Below are 22,261 nucleotides of genomic sequence, written 5' to 3'. Positions count from 1 at the left end.
CATGGCATAAGATCTGAAGAACAGTGTGACATTCCAGAAGCAGCACAGGACTAGGAGGAAGTCAGGAGTCTCAGCTCCACTTTAGGGGGTACCTGCTTAAGTGGCCAGTCCCTTTAACATCTTAGTGTCTCAGATTCCTTTTAAAAGGAGGACTTAGAATAAATGATCTCCAAGGCTTCAAACTAGTTCCAGAGTTCCAGCTTTTAAAGTCTTTAATAAATCAAAGCCTTTGTCAATGAGAATATATTTTAACTTTTATTATTAAAAGATCCAAACATAATCCCTTACCAACTTTAACAATGATCAACAATTTGCTGTATTTGTTAAAGTAATTCAAGTGTTATGACATATATAAGCCTACTTAAGTTATTTAAATTTAAAAAAACTACAGAGCCTGCAAATTAACTATAATAAATGTATTCTGGGCAATGAGTTTAAGATTTCAGATTTTTTTTTCCCTACAAAGGGAAATTTCTGTGAAGTACATTGAAAGACAAGGGACCCAAAACAAAAACTTAAGAAAAATTCCCTTTCCTAAAAAAGAAAAATATTTCTGGCAGAGAATGCCCTTTTATTTCCACCTACACTTCAGTCTTGTGGGTTCCTAGGCTGTTTGAATATATAAGCTATACTTTTCTTCCCTTCTTTTCTTATTTCTTGACCATTTTTTGTTTCCTATTGTTTTGCCTAGTTCTCAGTTTTCTCATAGACTATTCTTTCTACAAATATATCTTGCCCATCCGACTGTTTCTTCACTTTAAGATGGCAACCCTGACACTCAGGTCTAATTTTAGAGTCCTTGGGTCTTAAGTAATTTCATTATTGATTGACTAAAAGCACATCCTACTCTATCAGAGAACCTTTTCTAGGTTCGACTCCCTATGTGTGTGTTTACAGACACTTTTCACATTACACTATGAAATTGTTACACTACTAAACATATGATCATTATTTTCTAATCCTATTGATATCTTTTTCTAAATATCAAAATACTATGATTGCAAAAGCTACTTAAGAAGGAAAAACTAAATGACTAAATTCATGTATAAATTTCTAGTGTTAAAGATGGTTATCAGTTTAAGTGTAAATTCCTAATTTGCTTATCACTGTCTTATAAGGTATTCCTCTAATGTATGAGGTAAGTTATTTCACATGTGTACGTATAAATAACTAACTGGGGGAAAGGTTAGCAACTTAATTAATTAGGGCTCTATTTATAATTATACCATCAAAGCTAATTTGGGGAAGAACTAAATGTTCTAGTGAAAATTCCAAGTTTCATTAACTATGGTGCCAGAAACTTTAATTAAAACAGAACATCTCATTTAAGTGATTAGCTTTGATAATTTAAGCATGAATAGAGGTCTAATTTATTAATTTGTTGATCATCATCTCCGTTATGTGCATTACATGGTTTATTAGACACCATACATTAACAATGTTTCTGAAAAGACAGTTCTGAGAAGACAGCAATATTACCACCCGATTACACAAGTCATGAGCTGTTACCATCTACTTCTAAAGTCACAATAGGCAGAACATGTCAATCAGCTAGGCATATAAACTTCAAGCTACATGTGTACAATACTTTGCTCCATAAATAGGTATTTGGGACAAGGGAAAATTAGATAACAGTATTGAGATCAAAACTATCAACTAATTTCAAAACTAGAGTTGCTTGAAGGAAAAAATGAAAATGAACAGATGGGCCAAAGTTGTCTTTTGTTCATAAGCCAACATAGAGACAAGAAGTATTTCCAAGCAGATACATCACACATGACATATATCTCTAAGATGAGGTAAGTAAATACTGATTTATTCAAAACGGATCAGAATGAGTGACTTACAGGAATCCCATTTTCATTACAAGGCATCCCAAGAATAGCAACACTGCAGCTTGATAAACTAATCTCAGTCTTTCACAGTGATGCTTTTAAAAAGAATTTTCCATTTATTACTAATGAGCACTTGTAATTTACTTCATGGCAAAGCATATCTCAAATGGCAAAAGCTCTGCTCTGCACCAGTATCAGCATTGTTGTTTCTATATTAAATTAAAGTTTTTAACTTGATAAAATTGTGCCCATTTCAGAAAAATGAGGATTTGACTCTTAAAGATAAAATGACTAGAATGTATAATAAGAAAAAAGTCCCGTTCATTACCAAAAACGAAGAAAAATCATCCTAAGAGTAAATTTAACCAGAAATAAAGGCATTCTAAAATATTAGAGGAATATTCAGAAAACAAACAAAAAAAGAGGGGGTAGGGGAAGATGAACAGAGAAAGAATATAAAATTAAAATACTGAAGACTGTACCAATTCCTAAAATATTTGTAAGGACACAATCCCCCCAATTTAAGCTATACATTTAATGTAATTCAAATTAAAATCCAAGAAAGGTATTTTGTGGGGGTTTTTGGTGGGGAAGAGGAAGCGCTGAAAAAGGTATTCTAAACTTCTGGTAGAAAAACCACAGAATAACCTTCCCCTGACCCCAAACACACATACAGAAACTAGAAGAAAAAGTACTAAGAAAGGAGACTTAACACTGTATCATATTACAAACTCTCAAAGTTAAAAACAGTGTAATTCTGGTATAGTAACATACAGATAGATGAAAACTATAAAGTCCAGAAATGGATCTCAGCATATACTGAGAGGCTGCATCTCACTCAGAGGTTCAAGTTATCACGAACAGTAAAAAAATCTCATACGTGTAAAGATTACCCAAGAAAGTCCTGGGTCATGCCAAAATTAGTAGAAAATGAACCAGTGGAAGCTCAGAAGCCAAGAACTAACTTGTATTATTTCTCTTTGCATTTCATCTCTTCTACCTCCAGAGCTGTTGGTAGAAATACAAGGATAACACAGTGCTATTATAAAGAATTCAGTATTTGCAAAGAAAGCTACTGTTTTATTTAGTAAGACTACAGTAATATAATAAAGACTGAAGACAAATGGAGTGGTCTGCATCCCAGGCCAGGTGGCATGGCACCTTTGCCCTTACCCATCACACCGGGAATGAAGCAGAAGCAGGAGGGGCTGCAGGCACCGCTCCCAGACCACAGCGCCCAGCGCTTTGGCTGCATTGAGGAAGGCAATGAAAATCCACAGATTAAGCCTTTCGCATCTAAATGAGAATACCCTAAAAATTTTAAGTAGCAAAAATGTTGTGTAATAGGATCAAGATCCCATTTAGGGTGCCTCAACCTAGGGAAAAAAGGTTTCACGGAGTAATGTAACTGAGTACCACAATTAAGAAAAAAATTGTTTCCAGTTTCCTCAGCACACAATCCCCCTCCATTAATCAATCGCACATTCATATATATGAATGCTTTGAAAAGCTAAATGTTATAGTAGCAGACTTTGTATAGTGAAATTAGAAGTAATTTCTCTAACTTTTACATTTTTCATACTGACCATGTACTTCACTTATCAAAAGAAAATTAAAATACAAAAAAGAAAACACATAATATGAAAGACCATCTCCACTCAAGTGTCAAGCTAACATCTACACTTTATCAGCCCACGTAAGATTAAGCTACCAAGGTTTCTAGCAATAAAAGATTTCACAGTAGGGAGGAAAATAAGACATGTTTCTGTATTGCTAATGTTAAAGAAATTATTTGAAAGGGCTGGAAAGAAACAGCAAGCACATAAAACCATTCATTCTGTGGGATGATTCATGCAAAATCATTTTGTACAATATAACAACACAGAAGTTATCCCAATGCATGGAAAACACCAAAACCTGCAACATGGTAAAAGATAATATTTTCCTTGTCAAGGAAGTTTTCAGTGTTGCAAGTTAGTCATCATTTGTGAATCTCATGCCTCAAAATAAAGTTGACCAAATGTTTTTGGCAAAGTAATTTCATTCTAAGAACCCACTAACAATTAAAGGTACTTAACTCATACACTTTCAGCTAAACAGTAATATCAAATGTTAAGAGCTCAAGGGTACAAAAAACTGAGTTCCAAAACTAAGGAACATTTAAATATATCAATGATTAAAATACATTATTCAGTATTCAGAATATTCCTAAAGTACAAAACTTGATGGGACCTTATAAAAACTTTGGCTGTTGTTTCCCACACGTTATGAACTCACTGGCAGGTTAAGTCAAAACATCACAAGTGATATCAGTAAAAATGGTGGAGTAAGGAACTCCAAAGTGCATCCCTCCATAAAAGCAATGAAAAACTGGCAAAACTGTCACAATCAGCTTTCTTGGGAACTAAAGCTTGCAGCAACCAGGAGAGCACTTAATCACAAAAAAAAACAGAAAATGTCAGTAGGAACAGCAAGGTTTGTGGTGTTTAACATCCCCCCAGCTCTCCGACTCAATGGTAGCCTGAAATAAGGCCTTGCATTTCAGCCACTAAGACCAGAAGGAGCAGAATGGATCTCACTCTCAAAAACTGAAATTACTTGTTTTGACCTGTCTGGTGGCTTTTAAAAAACAAAGCAAGACAAAAAAAGCATTTGTCCTATTTTTGTCTAACTCAGCATTCAACCAGTGCTAAAGGGGATGTATCGGAAACATTTGCCAGCGCATATTTTAGTTGCTGCTGCCTGAGACAATGGATAATAGTTGGACGGAATGGCAGACTAACTGAAAGCTTTGGAGGAAAGGATGGGCAGTGAGATACATTTAGGGAATAAGGGCATTGAACAGTTCTGACCTATTCCTAGGATCTAGAAGACCACACATGTGCTGAAAGACTCAGAGAGCTGGGGTAACTATACAAGTATCAGAAAAAACATACTTGAAGACAAAAGCTGTAATGCAAGAGAAAGGACATTTTATAATGATAAAAAAAGTCAATCCACCAAGAATATATAACAATTATAAATATATGTAAACCTAATGACAGAGTCCCAAAATACATGAAGCATAAACAGACAGAAATGAGAGAAGCAGAAAATTCAACAATAGCTGAAAACTCCAACACACTACTTTCAGTAATGGGCATAAAGCCTAACAGAAGATCTGAAGGAACTGAAAATTTGAACAACAATATAAACCAAACAGATCTAACATATCTGTAGAACATGCCACCCAACAAGAACAAAATACATATTCTTCTCCAGGGCACCTAAAACATTCTCGAGGATGGACCTTATGCTGGGTTACAAAACAAGTCGTGATAAATTTTAAAAGATTAAAATTATACCAGTATGTTCTCCAACCACAATGGATTAAAATTAGAAATCAGTAACACAAATAAATTTTGAAAACTGACCCTAGATATATTTGTTTTTCTCTAATTTTGCCAAATATGCACCCTGAGCATTATGCTAGAGGTTCTGGCCAGGACAATTAGACAAGAAAATGAAATAAAAGACTTCCAGGTTGGAAAGGAAGGACAAAGCTATATTTGCAGATGGCATTCTCTTCTATATGAAAAAATCCCAAGGTATCCACAAAAAACCCATTAGAGCTAATAAAGAGTTCAGCAAGTTTTTATAGTCTATACCAAATGGCACACTGTTTTGGAAGCTTTGTAATCTGGAATTACTGAGATTTTTATATCAGTGATGCTCTTTGGAAATTCCTACGTAGTTTAAGATAAAAAAATTTCAATTTACCTTAAAATGCTTAGTTTAACAGAGTCAATTCTATGTTAAACATTGCAAATTCTGACATTTGGGAATCAGTGTATCATTTGGTATCACCTGCCTCCTCTAAGAAACCACCATGATGAGTCACAGGATGAAGAGCACGGAACTTGGAACTGGCCACTTGGCTGAGAAAGCCAACCTCTACAGAAAGTTCTAATGAACAAATTTGTAATTAACATATGTGACTTAAGCAAAAAGATAAATCACTAAAAGCTATTTCCCCAGGTTAGAAAGGACTAAGCTAGCCTCCCTCTTCAAGTCAGTAGGATGGTGAAATGTTCTAAAATAACAGTAAAGGCTCTAAGGGGCTTCATAGTTCAACAATAACGACCATTCTAAAAAGTAAAATATACCACTTAAGAGGGGTGGAATCACAGGGAGGGGGAAGATGATTAAAGTAAGTTCCAAGAAAAGATTAGCTTTAATAGACTATTAAATTCAATAACATCTGTCCATTATTATCAAATCAATAAATACTGGTATTTTTTTACAATCAACTAATCTCAAAAAAAAATAGGAAAAGAAAGGCATTTACCTCTTCTAGGCTAGGAAGCGAAGAAGAAGATACTGTTCGAGATGACAATGGGTGAAATGGCTCTTGACCAACAGTGTGTTGATGATTCTGTATTTGTACAAAAGGGTTTTGCGGCGGCCTGTGAGGCAACGGAGGTAGGCCATAGGGAAAACCCGGCCCCATTAGGTGATTCTGTTGTAAGTTAGCAAAAGTCCATGCTCCATCAGGTGCCAGGTATTTCAAGGGAGGCGGGGCAAGGTGTTCGGATGGCAACGAGAAAGGCGAGCTGAATATCTGGGTTGGTAGACGCTGCGGAAATGCTGGGTTATTGGCTACTTCAACGTCTCTGCTGTTGTCATTAAAGTTAGAAAAGTGGCTACTGTGGTCTGTACTGGAAGGGGGAGATGGGACTGCTGGTGGGCTCCTGGTCTGAATTTGTCTATATTGCAAAAGTCTTGATTGAGGTGGTGGCATTTCAGCTAGTTCCCGTGCTTCACTTTGATCACGATTAGACAGTTCTCTGAGTAAGCCTTGCAACCTACATAAAGATGATGAAATAGGAGGAGAAAACAGAAGAAAGGTTCCAGCACATTCAGGAAGGCTCAGTCAATGACACGTGCAATTTCTATGAACAAAATCATAGTACATAATTTGAACTAATGTTAATTAATCTCAAATACAAGCATTAATACTCAACAGATGCTGAACTGAAGACACTAAGTATGCCCAAGCATCTGATTTCTTTCTTTTCTCTTTGTATGAAAAACTGTCCTCCTCTCTACCTTTGATAACTGGCAGTGATAAAAGGTCACCATAATGGTGAACCTTATTCAGAAGGGATTAAGAAATACTTCAAAGCATTCACATAACACTGGCCATAAAAACAAGTTTAGAGTCAGAACTGAACACTCAAAAGAATCTGTAGTTAAAAGAAGGCAGAATTCTGTGCTACCAGAAAAAAATTAGTAATATATTTATCATTTTTAACTTTTAACCACTGATTTACTTCTGCCTTCAGTCATTCTTCCTAAGTATTGCTACAGAGTATGAAAAAAAAACACAACTGAGTAGGATGGTGTTTCTTTTTTAGGAGAGTCTGCATAGCAAAGGGCTCCGTTAATTTACGGTCCATAGTAGACTATCCATGCCTAGATTTGCACAGTTACTTCTAAACTAATTCTCTGTATTTTAGGGTCAATCAACAGAATTGTGTAGCATGTGCCCAGAAGGCCAGCATCCAATTTCTCTGGGGACAATATTCCAACGTGAGCCTAATAGGGCAACATTCAAGAAAAAAAAGAGTGGGTAGGTCACGTTTCAGAGGCTGGTTTTAGTTGCTGAAATACCTTGAAACTGTTGTTTCTGCTTCACCTTCGGCACCACTGGGGAGCTTCCAGTCTGCCCTCACTGGTGGCTGATGTAACCCAGTGGGTGGCTGAGGAAGATGCTGGAGGTGAGGGTGAGGATGGTGATGGTGTGAGTATGGAATACTGCCCTGACTCAGATAGGCATGATGCTCGTTCCACTGCTGTAACCGCACTTGCTGCTGCCTTAATGTTTCCAGGGCCACACTCCCATGCATACGATCTGCGAAAACATTTGTGAAAAGTTTAAGTCTTCATGCATGTGGGGTTTCCAGTTAACTTTTTTCAAGAGTTTTTACAACCAGATTTCCTTCACAAAGAAATGGCTACAGTTTGGGTTTTGGAGAAAGCCAATGTTTCCTAAATTTGCCAGTAACTGGAGTCATGGTAATGATGATGATGATTCTTCCTTAGCTACATAATCATGTAAGCTGGCATCGACTGGATGCTTAATATTATATAGCATGTGGAACTAGATTCTGAGTATTACACTAAGTGTTTAGGTTTTGCTGGCATTATTTAAAGAAATGAATCAACCCTGGTCCACATTAATACTGTATAATACATGTCATTTTAGATACATAATCTCTGAATTTGTCACATTCAGCAGTGACAAGAGAACTTACCTAGAGCCTCCCCTATAGGCAATCCTGGGGGGTTCTCATCAGTGAAGTTGTTCAGATGTGAAGGGAGAATGGGGCCAGGCTGCGCAACGGCTCGCAGGGGACTGTGGCCTTCTTGCAGCATGGGAGGGGGCTGCTGCTCAGGAACCACAGCCTCTGCAGGAGGCGACTGTGGTCGATGAGGAACTGCATTATTAAAAAAAGCACTGTTGGGCCCTGACTGATAGGCTGGAGAAAGTTGAGGAGGTGGCTGCTGAGTCAGCTGATTCAAAGGATTCTGCTGCTGCACTACCTGATTTGGTTGGGATGGCATTTGATTTGGTTGTTCAGGCAAATTATTCTGCTGCTGATTTAACAAGGCATGCTGCTGTGGAATTGGAAATGGTGGTCTTGGTAGCTGGGGAAGGGGATGAAAGTGACGACCGGGGATTGCGTACTGTGCATGGGGAGCAGGAAGGGGAAGATTTATGTGTCTTGGGTTGAGATTATCTTTGCGATGAAATTTGGTATTGGGATAAACAACACCAGGACGTGATTCAGGACTTCTGTTCTGTGGATTTGAGTCCAAATCAATCTAGGAAAAAAAATAAGAAGGCTTTTTAACAGCAGAAAAATCCAAACCCTGTGGCTCTCCACTTTTCCCCACCCCTAGCATGTCTTAAGGATATCACACATTCTTATCAGTAATAGCAAGACTGCAAGGTACCCAATCAATCACTTTCTGACACTCAAATTAGGAAATAATTATTTTTTTAAATTAGGAAAGATGAAACAGATAAACCACATACTAAGTCTGAGTCATAAGAAGAGATACTGCCATTTTATTAGCATATCCATTTGAATTCCTTTAAAAAACATTATTTTTAATTTCACACTTTCTTCCTTGGAAGATAACCATTTATTCCTTTCTGATATAAATCATTAAAATGTGTTCTTTCCTTCTGATTTTATTGTTTTTACATATCTCTTTCTCCAAAGACACCTATATTAATTTAAGAAAACTTGAACAAATAATTTATATATCACCTTAATATTAAGCAATTTGGTTGTCAGTTTTTGACATTAGTTATTGACATTTATTCTTTCCATAAACATTTTTGAGGGCTTACCAAGGGCGTTGTGCCTGATGCTGGAGATTAAAAAGCAATGAGAAGATTCAGTCTGTACCCTCAAGAGCTTAGAGCAGCAGGGGTTGGCCAAGCAAGCCCCCCAGGCCATTTCCGGCTCAACAGATTTCTGTAAATTTCACTGGAACACAGCCATGCTCATTCATTTACTTATTGGCTATGGCTGTCTTCTAACTATAATGGCAGAGTTGAGTGGTTGCGACAGAAACCATATGACCCACAGAGCGTGAAGATTTGCTCTCTGGTCTGTTGCAGAAAAAGTTTGCTAAGCCCTGGCTAAGAGTCCAGTAGAGGATGCCAACATATAAACATAAAATTAGAAGGGCTGTAAGAGGAAATGATGAGATCCTAGCGCTTGGCAAAATTACAAGTGGCTTCACAGAGACTATAGCATTTGAGTTGGATCTTGCTCAAAGAGCTGGAATATTTCAGGGTGGGAAGGACATTCTAGGTAAAGATAATAGCTCATACAAAAGTGGAGAGAGTATGGCAGATCCGAAGAGCATGAGAAGGTTTGTGTACATAGAGCCATAACTTTACTTGTTTTGTTTCTATGTTAGTTTTCCCCTTCTTGACATCAAATGAAGCTACAAGAGCCCAATCACACTCAGACTTGAATGATTCAATATTGAGTATAAACATTTTTTAATCCTTCAAACTGTGGCAAGTTTCAAAGGTCTGTAAGCTAGGGAATGCTGTCATCCTTCTGAAATATGAGTCTCATCACAAATGGTGACAGCGTGAAAAATGAAATATAAGGCAGAAAGAAGCAATTTTTCTTTTCCATCTTTGTCAAAACACTCAATGAGCTGTTTTGGTACTTCAATGTTGAAATGGTCACCGAGGAGAACTTGCTTCACCAACAGCTCTCAAGTTAGACATAGAATGGGCCACTCCCAAGAACACAGAACAAGTAGCTAGCTACTGCACTGAAGCTGGGGTACCCCTGACAAGCAAGCTATGTGCCAACCAAGCCCAAGTGCACTCTCATTTCTACTTACTACTTACTTAAAAGGACTGTCATTATGTTGGGCCAATTTGTATACATCTAGTCCTTCAAATTACGAGGTATATACAAATTGTCTAGAAAAAGAAATGAGAAGGATGACAACTCTGTCCTAGTTGGCCCAAGCTGCTGCAATGCCTGCTCTTCAAATGTCTCGGAATCCAATTAAGGTTCTTTATAAATAAACATTTTGCCCCATAAATCTTCATTTTTTTAAAGACTAAAGCTACATTCAGCTGATATATACCTTTCCAAGGACTGTTGATATGCATACTCTGATTGCATGAAGGAGATCATGATTAGACGTCAAGGTTGTTTGTGAATAAGCCAGTGTTTTAATTGCCACCTTCATTTCCAGCTTTTACATGGACAGGTAACTAGGCCAGGACCATAGAAATTTAGATCAAGACATGCTACTTTATGATAGGCTAGGCAGGATAGGAGGCTGAAAGAGCTGAAGGAATCTGAGTCTAGTTTTACCAGAATTAAATTATCTCATTCCTCCTAATACTGAGTTCCCAACTCAAGGAGAACTGGGAAGTTTTCTTCCACAGGACAAAGAATCAGGGTTGAAAGGATCAGTTTGCTGAGTCTCCTAACAGGGAAGGATCATAATGGAAATTTAAAAACAAGGGTATGAAAGGCACTCAGGCACCCTGGCTTCAGGTGCTGTGAGAGGACCTACGACTCTGAGAGGTGGTTTCGTCCTAAGCTGCCCCCAACTCCGACTGCCGCTGCCACCGCGCAGCCCTGACTAACCCACTGTGTTGTCCCCCTGCTCCCCTCCCAAAGACACAGGACCCCCACCCTCACTGCCGCTGCTCTCTTACTCTACTGGGAAGCCCCTGGCTGCCTCCTTCACGGTGCACCGCCCCCCGCGGGCACGGGCTCCTCCCGGCTGTGGGAACGGAGTCAGAGCTGCTTATGGGACATAAACGGAATCTAGAGAGCAGTTGCTTACAGCAAAGCTGGGGGTGCCGATACAGATTTGGGAATCATTCTCAGGAGCGGGTATTTGAAATCACAGAAACGGACTAGTTTGTAAAGAGAAACTGCAGTATGCACAGAGAGGTGTGGGGCAGCAACGGAACCTGAGAAACGCCAGCTTAAGGACTAGGAACAGATGGGAAGGAGGTAGACAGGAACTTATCAAAGGGAAAGAAGGTCATGTTAGAGTGAGTTGTGAAAAGTAGAAATGTGTGTCACAGAAATGAAGAAGAAATAAGATGGTCAAGAGGAAAGAAGTAGAAAATAGTGCCGAACACCAAAGATAAGTGAGTCTAATAAGCCTACAACTAAGGCGTGTTCACAACACTTGGCCCCTTAGAATGCAACAGAGGAGGCGAAATGCTGAGGCCCGATACTAGACTGTGTTTGTTAAGAGGCATATAAAAGGTGAGCTGGGAAGAAGAAACTAGGTTAGTAGCTGTAAGAAGATGAAGGTCAAAGAAAGTGTCTTTTTTAAAGACAGTCTATCAGTCAATTTACTTATGGGCTGAGGAGGAAGAACCAGTAGCTAGAAAGAATCTAAAGATAAATGAGAAGGGACAAGGCCTGTGAGGTGACCAGAGGGAGAGAAAACAGTTTTAGTGGGAACTCCTCCTCTGAGACTGGTGATAAGGAAGTGAGGATGCTCAAGGATGTAGCAAAGTGGTTAAGTGTAAGGTTTTATGTTAACAGGGTGAATCCTCATGCTAGAAGTCTGAGGCCAGGTTGTCTCCTGATTATAAGGATAATAGAAGGGGGAAGATAATGAGGCATGAGAAAAGCTGCAGAGAAAATTGGGCAACAGGAGCAAGATACATGTAAAAGAAATGTGGGAGAGCCCCTTGGGTTCCCTAAGATTAGGAAACATAAATTTCCAGTGGTACTAATTCAGCCAATAATTTGAATTTTTCCCTAACTGGCTCACAAGCACAGAAGCAGTGAAGGTAGATGAACAAATGGATAGAGTAAAGGATTTCTCAGTGGGTGAGGAGAGAACAGGGTGAGGGACTTCAGAAAGTTAAGGCTTCCTTCCTCTGAGGAAGTTAATTCTTCCTTCTTCCTCACTACACAGCTCTTCTCATTATGAGACAATTTTTAGTAACTCATCTTTTAGCTATGTCTTCATTTACTACTGTAGCATAGAAAGTCTCTAAATTCAAGTCTATCACCGAATATCACAATCTGAGAAGAGTAAACTGATGTTAATAATGTAGCCTAAGAAAAGATGGAGGGAAGGAGAGTAACATGACCCACCAGACCACTGTGAAACAATAAACATAAAAAAATAAATAAAAAGGTAAATGCCTTTTTTTTAAAACATTAAGATTCCAAATCCATTAGAACAATGCGTTCACTATGCGTAAGCGGCGTACCTGTTTTGACTCTGGAGGCTTTTTCTCTGGTGTTCGAATCTTATTAATTTCAGGTCCAGGATTATTTGTATCACTTTTACCTAAGAAAATATTTTAAAATTCTTATAAATTGTCTCCAGTGGATATTATGTGTCCAATGACTATCCATTATTAGACAAAAGAAGTAAAGTATTTTAAATATTTTTCACCCATTATTATTGATTTATATTAATGCTTGAGTTTTGTTCTTAAATTTTCAGTGGCAGTTTCTCTGCAAGAAAGAAAATTTATAAATATAGCAAACCTCACTGACAAGGCAAAAGCTTAATAAAGGGATAATCTTAAAATATCAAATAATTCCAAAGATAATTTTCCAATCTCCAGGAATTCACAGGCTTAATTTCTTAAACTAGACATAGAAAAAACCTGACATTCTTGCGTATGTATAAAGGCTCAGAAATTTGGTCATTTACAAATGCAATTAGGCAAAATCCAAATAACGTATCAATCTAATTTGGTAAAGGAATCTACACCAAATAAAGATACTCTGAAAGAAGTGTAGTTATACTGTTTAAAAGTAATAGATATCAAACTAAATATAAGTGAAAGATAAATAGTAGAAAAGCAAAATTAAGATTAAAATTATCACAATTGTACTTAGACAACGCTACTTCATGTATGGGAAAGGCTTTTAATATATAACAATTAACTCCTGGATATTTTAAATTCCTTGAAAGAATCCTTGATTTTGGTTCTTGTTCAAAAACATTCCTTTAGAAATGCCACCAAAAACTGTATAATCAATTATCATGCCAGAATAGCCTTACTACTACAAGAAATAAAAACTACAATGACTGAGATGAAAAGTACACTGATGAATTAGCAGCAGGTTAGACAATGCAGAAGAAACACACAGTGAAGCAGAAGGCAGAACAATAAAAACAATGTAAAATGAAATATAAAAAGAAAAATAATTTTTTTAAATGAAGAGAGCATCTTAAAATGTGGAGAAACTTTAAGCAGACTAATATATAGGTAGTTGGAATGCCTGCAGAAGAGAGAAGGAGCTTAGGACAGGAAAAAATTCTAAAAAAATAAAGGGTCAAAATTTTCCAAATTTGATGAAAACTGTAAACCCACAGATCCAAGACACTCAACAAACCCCAAAGACAAGAATCCTGAGGAAAACTATCTATACACCAAGAAATGTTATAATCAAATTACTAAAACCAGTATAAAAGAAACTTTTAAAAGCATACAGAGAAAAAGGATACATTTCATACAGAAAAACAAAGATAAGGTTGACATCAGATTTCTCTGAAAAATTCATCACCAGCAGACCTGTACTATATGGAATGTTAAAAGAACTCCTTTGGGCAAAAGTAAAATTGTACCAAATGAATATATAGAAATAAATAAAGATTATCAGAAATGCTAACTACATGGGTAACACAAAATATTATTTAGAACTCTTTAAAAAGATACTTGGATGTTTAAACAAAAATGACAACAATGTTTGAAGCTTGTAACATATGTAAAGGTAAAATGCATTATGACAATATCATAAAAGCCAGGAGAGAAAAAAATGAAATATTATAAGGTTCTTTTATTGTATATGAAGTGGTAAATATAAAATGCAAAATAGGCTGTGATATGTTTACGATGTGCACTATAAACCCCCTAAAGAAAATACAAAAATAATAAAGTTATAGCTAATAAGACAACAAAGGAGATAAAAATGGAATCATAAAAAAATACTCAATCCAAAAGACAGCAGAGTAAAAGGAAAAAGGAAATAAAAAACAGATTGGACAAATTAAAAAAACAGATAGAGCAAGATTATAAAATCAAGCCTAAATATATCAAGAATCACCTTAAGTATAAGTGGTCTAAATAACCCAATTAAAAGAAAGAGATTATCATAGATTTAAAAAAAAAAATTCAAGAGCCAACCATATGCTTCCTAAAGGAAATGCATTTTAAATACAAAGACACAGATTAAAAGAAAAAGGTCAATAAATGATATACCATGCTAATACCAGTCAAAACAAAGCTAAGTGGCTTTACTGATACTAAGCAAAGTAGACCTCAAGAGCAAAGAATATTACCAGAGATAAAGAAGACTGTTCATTCCATCATGACAAATGAGTTAATCAAGAGCACAATATTTTAAATGTTTAAGTACCTAATTTCAAAATGCATCAAGTAAAAAAAAAAAAAAGACAAATTTCCAATTATATTTGAGGATTTCAACATTCTTTTTATTTTATTTTTTATTGTTCAAATACATTTGTCTCCATTTTCCTGCCACCACTTTCTCCTGCCTCCCTCCCCCTCCCAAACCTTTCCCACTTTGGCTTTGTCCATGGGTTCTTTATACATGTTCCTTTCAACATTCCTCTCTCAATATTTATTTTTTAAAAAGTAGGCAAAAAATCAGCAAGGATATAGCAGACTTAAGCAATCCTATCAGCCAATTTGACCTAATTAACTTTTAGAGAGCATTCCATTCTTCTCAAATACACATGGAAAATTTACAGAGAGAGACCATATCCTGGGTCATAAAACAAATCTCAGTAAATTCAAAAGGATTCAGGTCACACAAAACATATTTTCTTAGTACAATGTAATTAAAGCAGAAATCAGTAACAGAAAATTTCTTAGAAAATCCCCAATAATTGAAAAATAAAACGCACCTTCCTAAATAATTCATGGATCTAATTTCAAGAGAAATTAGAAAGTGTATATAATTGTATAAAAAAAACAACATTGGAATTTGTGGCATACTACTAAGGAGGAAAATTATAACACTAAATATGTGTATTAATCTTTCAGCTAAAAAAAAAGAAATTAAAGACCTTAAGAGAGACATGCCCTGTTCATATATCAGAACGCTCAATATTATTAAGATGACAATTCTCCCCAAACTGAGTTACAGATTCAACACCATCCCAATCAAAATCCCAGCAGGGTTTTTTCTGCAGAAACTCACAGCTGATTCTAAAATGTATATTGAAATGCAAAGGACCTGAAATAGACAATTTTGAAGAAGAATGAAGTCGAAAGATTTACACTACTAGATTTCAGGATATTTATAAAGCTACAGTAATCAAGGCAGCATATTTGGCACAAATATAAACATATGCATCAATAGAACAAAAGTCTTCACATATGTGGTCAATTGATTTTCAGCAAAGAAACCAAGTTAGTATAATGGAGGAAGGACAGGGTTTTCAACAAATGGTGTTGAAACAACTGAAAATACATATGCAAAAACAAAACAACAACTAAAACCCTTTCATCCTTACCCCATACCATATACAAAAATTAACTCATAATGAACCTAATGTAAGAACTAAAACTATGAAAGTTCTAGGAAAAAAAAAATAGATGATCTTTGTGATCTTGAATTAGGCAAAAATTTTTAGACTGTTAAGAAAAAGAAAAGGTGAGCCATATCCTCAGCAAAAACATTTTCAAAACATACATTTAATTAAATATGTATATTTAGAATGTATAAATAATTCTTATGCTATAGTAAGACAAATCAGAATAGGCACTTGATCAAAGATACACAGATGGCAAATAAGCCCAGTGAAAAGACACTCAGCATGATTAGTCATTAGGAACACACAAATTAATACCATGATCAGATACTATCAGATACCCACTAGCAAGGGTAAAATTAAAAAGAATGACAATACCAAGTGCTAATAAGAATGTGGAGCAACTGGAAATCACATACATTACATAGAAATGAAAAATGGTCCAGTCACTTTAAAAAACAGTAAGGCAGTTCCTTATAGTTATAATATTTCATTTCTGGGTATTTACCCAAGAGAAATGAAAATATATGTTCAAACATATATCCATAGCAGCTTAGGAGCCAAAAATTAGAAATTAAACTAGGGTGTCCATCAATTGACGGACAGATAAAAACATGGTAGTGTACTCATGTAATGGAATATTAATGAACAGTAAAAAAGAACAACTGACACAGGCAACATGAATGAATCTCGAAAGCAGTATTAAGCTAAGTGAACAAAGCCAAATCAAAAAAAGCTACATCCTCTATGATTCCATTTATGACATACTGGAGACAAAAGTCAGATTAGTGGCTGCCTAGGGCGGCTGGGGACTGGAAGAGACTGACCACAAAGGGGTATGAAGGAATTTTTGAGGTCATATAAATATGTATCCTGAATTTGGTGGTGATTAACAACTCTGTATATTTGTCGAAAACAACTGTACATTTTAAAAGAGTGAATATTACAGTATATAAATTATACCTCAATAAGTCCAAATTTAAAAAATGTAGTCGGTAATTTTCTCTTATTTACAATTCTAAAAGACAAGAAACTGTGACTTGCATAAGAAACTACTTTACATCAAATATTGCCACAAGAGCATTAATGTTTTGTATACTACAAAAATATTTTGGGTCAACAAAAATGTTTGGCAAAAGAGAGGTTTCTGTTTCAATTTTAAATGACTACCACTTAAAACATTAAGTACAGGCCTTGGCAGGTAGCTCAGCTGGTTAGAGCATCCGATACGCCAAGGCTGCAGATTCAATCTCTGGTCAGGACACATGCAAGAATCAACCAATGAATACATAAATAAGTGGAACAACAAAAACCGATGTGTCTCGTAATCTCTCTCTCTCTCCTTCAGAAAAGTAAAACACTTTAAATATTAAAATTTAATATTTTTTCAGGAAATTGGTAAAACCAATCCTAAGTGGTAGGTTACATACAAATTTTGTATATGTGTACGTATCTTATCTTCTGGAGAGAAGATTCATAGTTTTTATGTCAGATTGTTTTCTCAAAGAGGTCTATGATCTATAAACAAGTTAACAATCATACTGTTACAGGAACTTTATATATGTTGATACAACTTGGCATATCATCAGTTTAGAAACATGAGAACAGAAAAGCAACTCACCATTTCGATTTTGCTCATGTTGATCCTTCTCCTGATGCTGGTTTTGTGGCTGCCCTATGCTGACGGGTGGATGATGCCCAAGGCCGTAAGGTATTGGAGACCCCCGTCCATGTGTCTGTAAGAGGTTCATGTTGTAGGCCATCGCTGCCTGGTGCGTAATGATTCGAGGATCAACTGCAAACCTACCCTGGTATCCTGTCCATGGTACCTAAGTTATTACAAAAAACAAAATAATTGTACTATGCACATTTTGAAAGGCAAACTGCTGCAGTGCTGTAATTAGGAAAAAGCAAACACACACGGAGATGTTAATTTTATCGAAATGAGTAACTACAAAGTCAATGCTAACGATAACAACTGATAGAATTACTGATACATCTCAAATGGCCTCAAATGGCTCCCTGAAGCTTTAGTGTATAAGGGAAAACTGATCATTTTACAGGTTAGGAAGAAATTGAGGACTTAAAATTGGTAATTATTCCTTAAAGCATTAAATTATTTTATAGACTTGAATCATTTCCCCTCAATATGAATGTATATAAATTACCATGAAAATTATCTTTTTTAAAGTCCTAAGTGTATAGAGAGTTTAATCGGCTGAATAAGAGAATAATAGGGGAAAAATTAAGAAACAATTTAGTCTAAGGAGCCTCAACTCAAAAAATATGTATTCCAACTTTATATGAATAACCAAACCATGTTCCTTCATTTATGAGACGCAAAATTCATAAAAGTCATTAGTTTAAATTAATGCTTTTGATTAATTCATCTCTTCCCTTAAATTACAGAAACAGAAAATTTCTTTGTTGTGTGTATATATATAATCCATGCATATTAACATAAAAAGAGATAAATACAATGATACTTCAGCTACTGCCCCTATTATAAGTGCTAAATGCAGACTCTTAGAAATCTTATATAATAAAAGCCTCTTTGACCTAGTAAAATGAAATATAAATCCTAAGGGACTTACTATTTAAAGCAGATGATGTATAATGTTGCCAGGCTGTCTGGGAAGACATAACTCAGCTAAAATTGAAAGTCTGTGGGGAGTGGGCATGAGTTACATATTCCTCCCTGACAGTTATTCTCACTGGCTGCTGTGCTTGTGCACTATCCTGATCAGTGTGGCTGAAGCATGCTTGCAGCTCGGCATTTCTCAATTTGGGGGATGTGGGCAGGGGTACCAAAGATCCTTGGCAATGATCACCTCTGCCTGAAATTACAGTACTTGCCGTAAGTGAAAGAAAGGCCTTCTAGGCTAAAATTCCTGAATTTGGAAAACGTATATCAGCAAATTACCAAAATTACCAAAATATTCAAATATTTTAAAGGAAAGAAAATGGGTTTTATACAAGATGGAAGCCCTCTAAAAATCATAGTCTTAGAAAGGATTTAATAATATTTTGAAGTATACTAGTAAGATTTCATAAGGTGTGGAACTTCTCAGATAAATTTAGATCCAAGGGAGTTAGACTAATCCAAGCCTCTTTGCCTCCTCCAAAGAACTGTATTTCTTAGGAAGGGTTAGTGAATTATACAAGAATAAAATGCAAAAGATAAAAGAAAAACACCACCGTACAAAATAAGAGACCAATTTACTATCTCTGATAACTTTCAGCCCAATTTCTCCAGTAAAAATATTTTAAAACAATACGAAGCCTTCTCAATCAAAATATCCAATTTACAGATTTCCTCAGAGCTACTGACAACCTAGTAACAAATTATAAGTAACAATGCACATTTCTTTGATCACTTCAAAATTGGAAGATTAAAGGTAAGAACTGCTTTAAAAGAAATAAACAGTTATCGAAAACTTTTTTTTAAAAAGGTTGGTATGACACCATTTGGGATAGTCACTAATTTAATGGAGCCTATTTTATTTTATTCAATAAAAAGTATCTCAAACATCCACTTACAGGTAAAGGCACCGACATAACTACATTCCCTCCATAGACAGCAGGTACATAAAGAATACTTGTCCCAGTATGAGGATCTATTCTCTGAACAGGGCTTGGAGATTTCCCCAAATTTGGGTGAGGTCCAAGAGGGGGTGGAGGAGTATATGCTCTAATGGGGTTGCCAATAAGTACAGAAGGATTGGGCTGAACTGAAAAATAAAGAGAAAGAATATATTCAATAGCTGTACATATTAACCTAGACAAAAATAATTCACATCACCCGACAGCAATATATATTTCCCTCGTTTGCTATAAGATATCTCACAATCAAAGAATTATTGTGTGGAAGAGTAAAGTACATTTAGAAACCATAACCGTTTAAAAATGTTCCCTAAAACTAGCCTGAGATACGCAAAGTATTCCTTTTATAAACTAACATATTTTTAAAAATCTTCTGAGGCTGGAAATGTGTCCTTCAAGAGAGAAAACCATACACCCATATACAAGTTCAGTAAACATTCTGCCAAGACTAGGAAAATATATACAATTATTCAGAATAAAGTTTTGAGTTGCAATTGTAATAAAGCCACATACAAAGTAAAGGATAAACAATTATTATTTTAAAAGCATAATTCTGCAACATTTTAAATAACTGAAATAAACCATATCTTGAAATTTGTTTGACCCAACATTTGTAGAATATAAGTATGTTTCAAAAACTTATGCTGAATAGAAGGCTTAAAAGTTTTGCCTCAAAGTTTCTGGATATATACCTTGGTACTTACAAAACCACCCCTTTTAAGAAATGACACATGAATAGAAGAGTTAAGTGAGTTCTAAAGTGATTGGGTGTGTGTGTGTCCTTCTACCCACCCTCCTCCTTCAAATGATGAAGTCTGTGGTAAACCTATATCATAAAAGTGAGTTTTCAGAGGACTAAGGTTTCCACTTACCAATTCCATCATTCTGGAAATGATCATTCTGGGTATGGTGGAGGCTTTTCCCCTTTACAGAAAAAAAATCCAATGTATAACAAACATATTTAACTTTAGAAAACAGTAACCATTTTCCAAATTCTATGCAAATCAAATGTTTACAACAACAATTATAACTTAAAGACTACAAGCCTGTAATTAATAACCATCAGATGGCTTTGAACCACCTTTCTTTTCAAATATTAAGTCATGGTGCTAGACCTTAAGTGCTCTCAGCCTCAAATTGAAGATATCTAAAACTGTTTTAGTAATTCTTATAAAAAAGAAATATGGAATCAATGTGACAAAAACCTAAATTCTTGTCCTTTGCAGTTTCTCTATAAATTTTCCATGAATTAAATAATAAAACGTAAAAGTATTTCAAGAGAAAAATAGTAGTCTTCAATTATTGAGAATAAGAACCTTTAAAACAATAGCATGAATGTAAATACAGTTTGGGATTTAGAATAACTTGAGAAACCATGGCATTTTGAAATATAAAATTTACTGAAAGAACAGAAAAAGATACAGTCACAATTTGCTTAAGAGAATGTACAAATTTTCCAGAAAGCAATTGGGCAGTACCTACTGAGAGCATCAAAAATGCACATACACCCTAACCCAGTAATTGCACTTTCAGGAATGTATCCAATGGTATAATAATGAATTTGGGCACAGATGTTCATCAGAGCGTTGTTTATACATGTGATGGTATGTTAACAACCTAAATGTCCATCAGTGGAGGATTTACTAAGTAAGCAATGGCAGATTCACATAATGGTATACTGGTCTACCATTAAAAATGATGACTTTTGGGCAGAAACAGTATTTGAAGAGATAATGGTTCTTAATTTGCAGACTTTAAAAAATTTCTTTCTCCAAGTGTAGAATAACATACCTCTGTTTCATTATTTTGTCAATAATTTTACTATAAAGACAAAAATAAAAGCAGACTTTATATCATCCCCTCTGAAAAACACTAAATGTTAATCATGTGCCTCTGTATGATATACTTAAAATGATAATTAAGTAACCAAATATATACATTATCTTGTTTATAGTCATGAATAAACTGTATTTTTCAAAACTAAAAAAAAAAATTTCTTTCTCTTTCCATTGGCTAAATGTAATACATAAAGCCATTGTACAACTCAGGTAGCACATTATAAAATTTACCTCTAGACACGTATAAATTTGCTATTTCTACATTACATTGGAAAACTAAAGGGGGAGAGAATGTCTATAGCATATAGTGGAGAAAGAAGAAAACTCCATTCTTGTCCAGAGCAAAAGTACATCAGTGATGCTTCATTTATCTCCGTGTCAGCAACATAAATATTCAGATGAGCACTAAACATCAAGGTCAGTTGGTTAGTTATGGGTGGACAAGGGCAGCTAAGCCAAACTTTAAAAAGTTTTTTTAAAAAGTCAAAATATCATCATATTTGGTCTATTAGCCATAAGGGAAGCTTCACAGTGACTGGCACTAGGTATGAAAAACAAACTTCCAAGGAGAGAGAAGTGGTAAGAAAAGCAGGCAAAAGAAAGAAGAAAAAGTGAAAAGGAGAAAATGGCAGGCAGCAGAGTTGGCAGAAGTAGGTGGGAAGATCAGAAGCAGGAGCAGTTAGAAGTGACAACAAGAGCAGCCAGGGGCACATACACTGACAGAGGAACGGAGAGTGGATGAGAGTCAGAAGAGAAGGTAGTTCTAAGAGGGTAGCAAACCATTTAGATTTCCTAGTCTCCGAGGACCCATCAACTAGGGACAATTGTGTAAGATGTGAAGAAAACAGTGATTTTGGCAGTGTGGGAGGCAGAACGGTGCCCTGAAGATGTCCA

At 35.7% G+C, this 22,261-nt stretch overlaps 1 protein-coding gene across 7 annotated transcripts in view; it reads right to left on the bottom strand.

Annotated features, from left to right (window-relative positions):
• HELZ (helicase with zinc finger) overlaps positions 1–22,261 on the bottom strand; it is a 137,644-nt gene that overhangs the window by 10,615 nt on the left and 104,768 nt on the right. For all 7 annotated transcript variants that reach the window (XM_054573059.1, XM_054573058.1, XM_054573063.1 and 4 more), the window contains 7 exons: positions 20,402–20,453; positions 19,467–19,657; positions 17,548–17,755; positions 12,622–12,701; positions 8,132–8,702; positions 7,488–7,728; positions 6,163–6,679 (listed from right to left, as the gene is read on the bottom strand). In XM_054573059.1, coding sequence (XP_054429034.1) covers positions 6,163–6,679; positions 7,488–7,728; positions 8,132–8,702; positions 12,622–12,701; positions 17,548–17,755; positions 19,467–19,657; positions 20,402–20,453 — 1,860 coding nt within the window. The remainder of the gene's footprint in view (positions 1–6,162; positions 6,680–7,487; positions 7,729–8,131; positions 8,703–12,621; positions 12,702–17,547; positions 17,756–19,466; positions 19,658–20,401; positions 20,454–22,261) is intronic.

The sequence above is a fragment of the Pteronotus mesoamericanus genome, unplaced genomic scaffold (assembly GCF_021234165.1).
Source record: "Pteronotus mesoamericanus isolate MK-2021 breed Mesoamerican mustached bat unplaced genomic scaffold, CSHL_Meso_final contig_246, whole genome shotgun sequence".
Classification (NCBI taxonomy): domain Eukaryota; kingdom Metazoa; phylum Chordata; class Mammalia; order Chiroptera; family Mormoopidae; genus Pteronotus; species Pteronotus mesoamericanus.
Note: the sequence above shows the minus strand (reverse complement) of the source record. Positions and strands in the feature narration are given on the sequence as shown.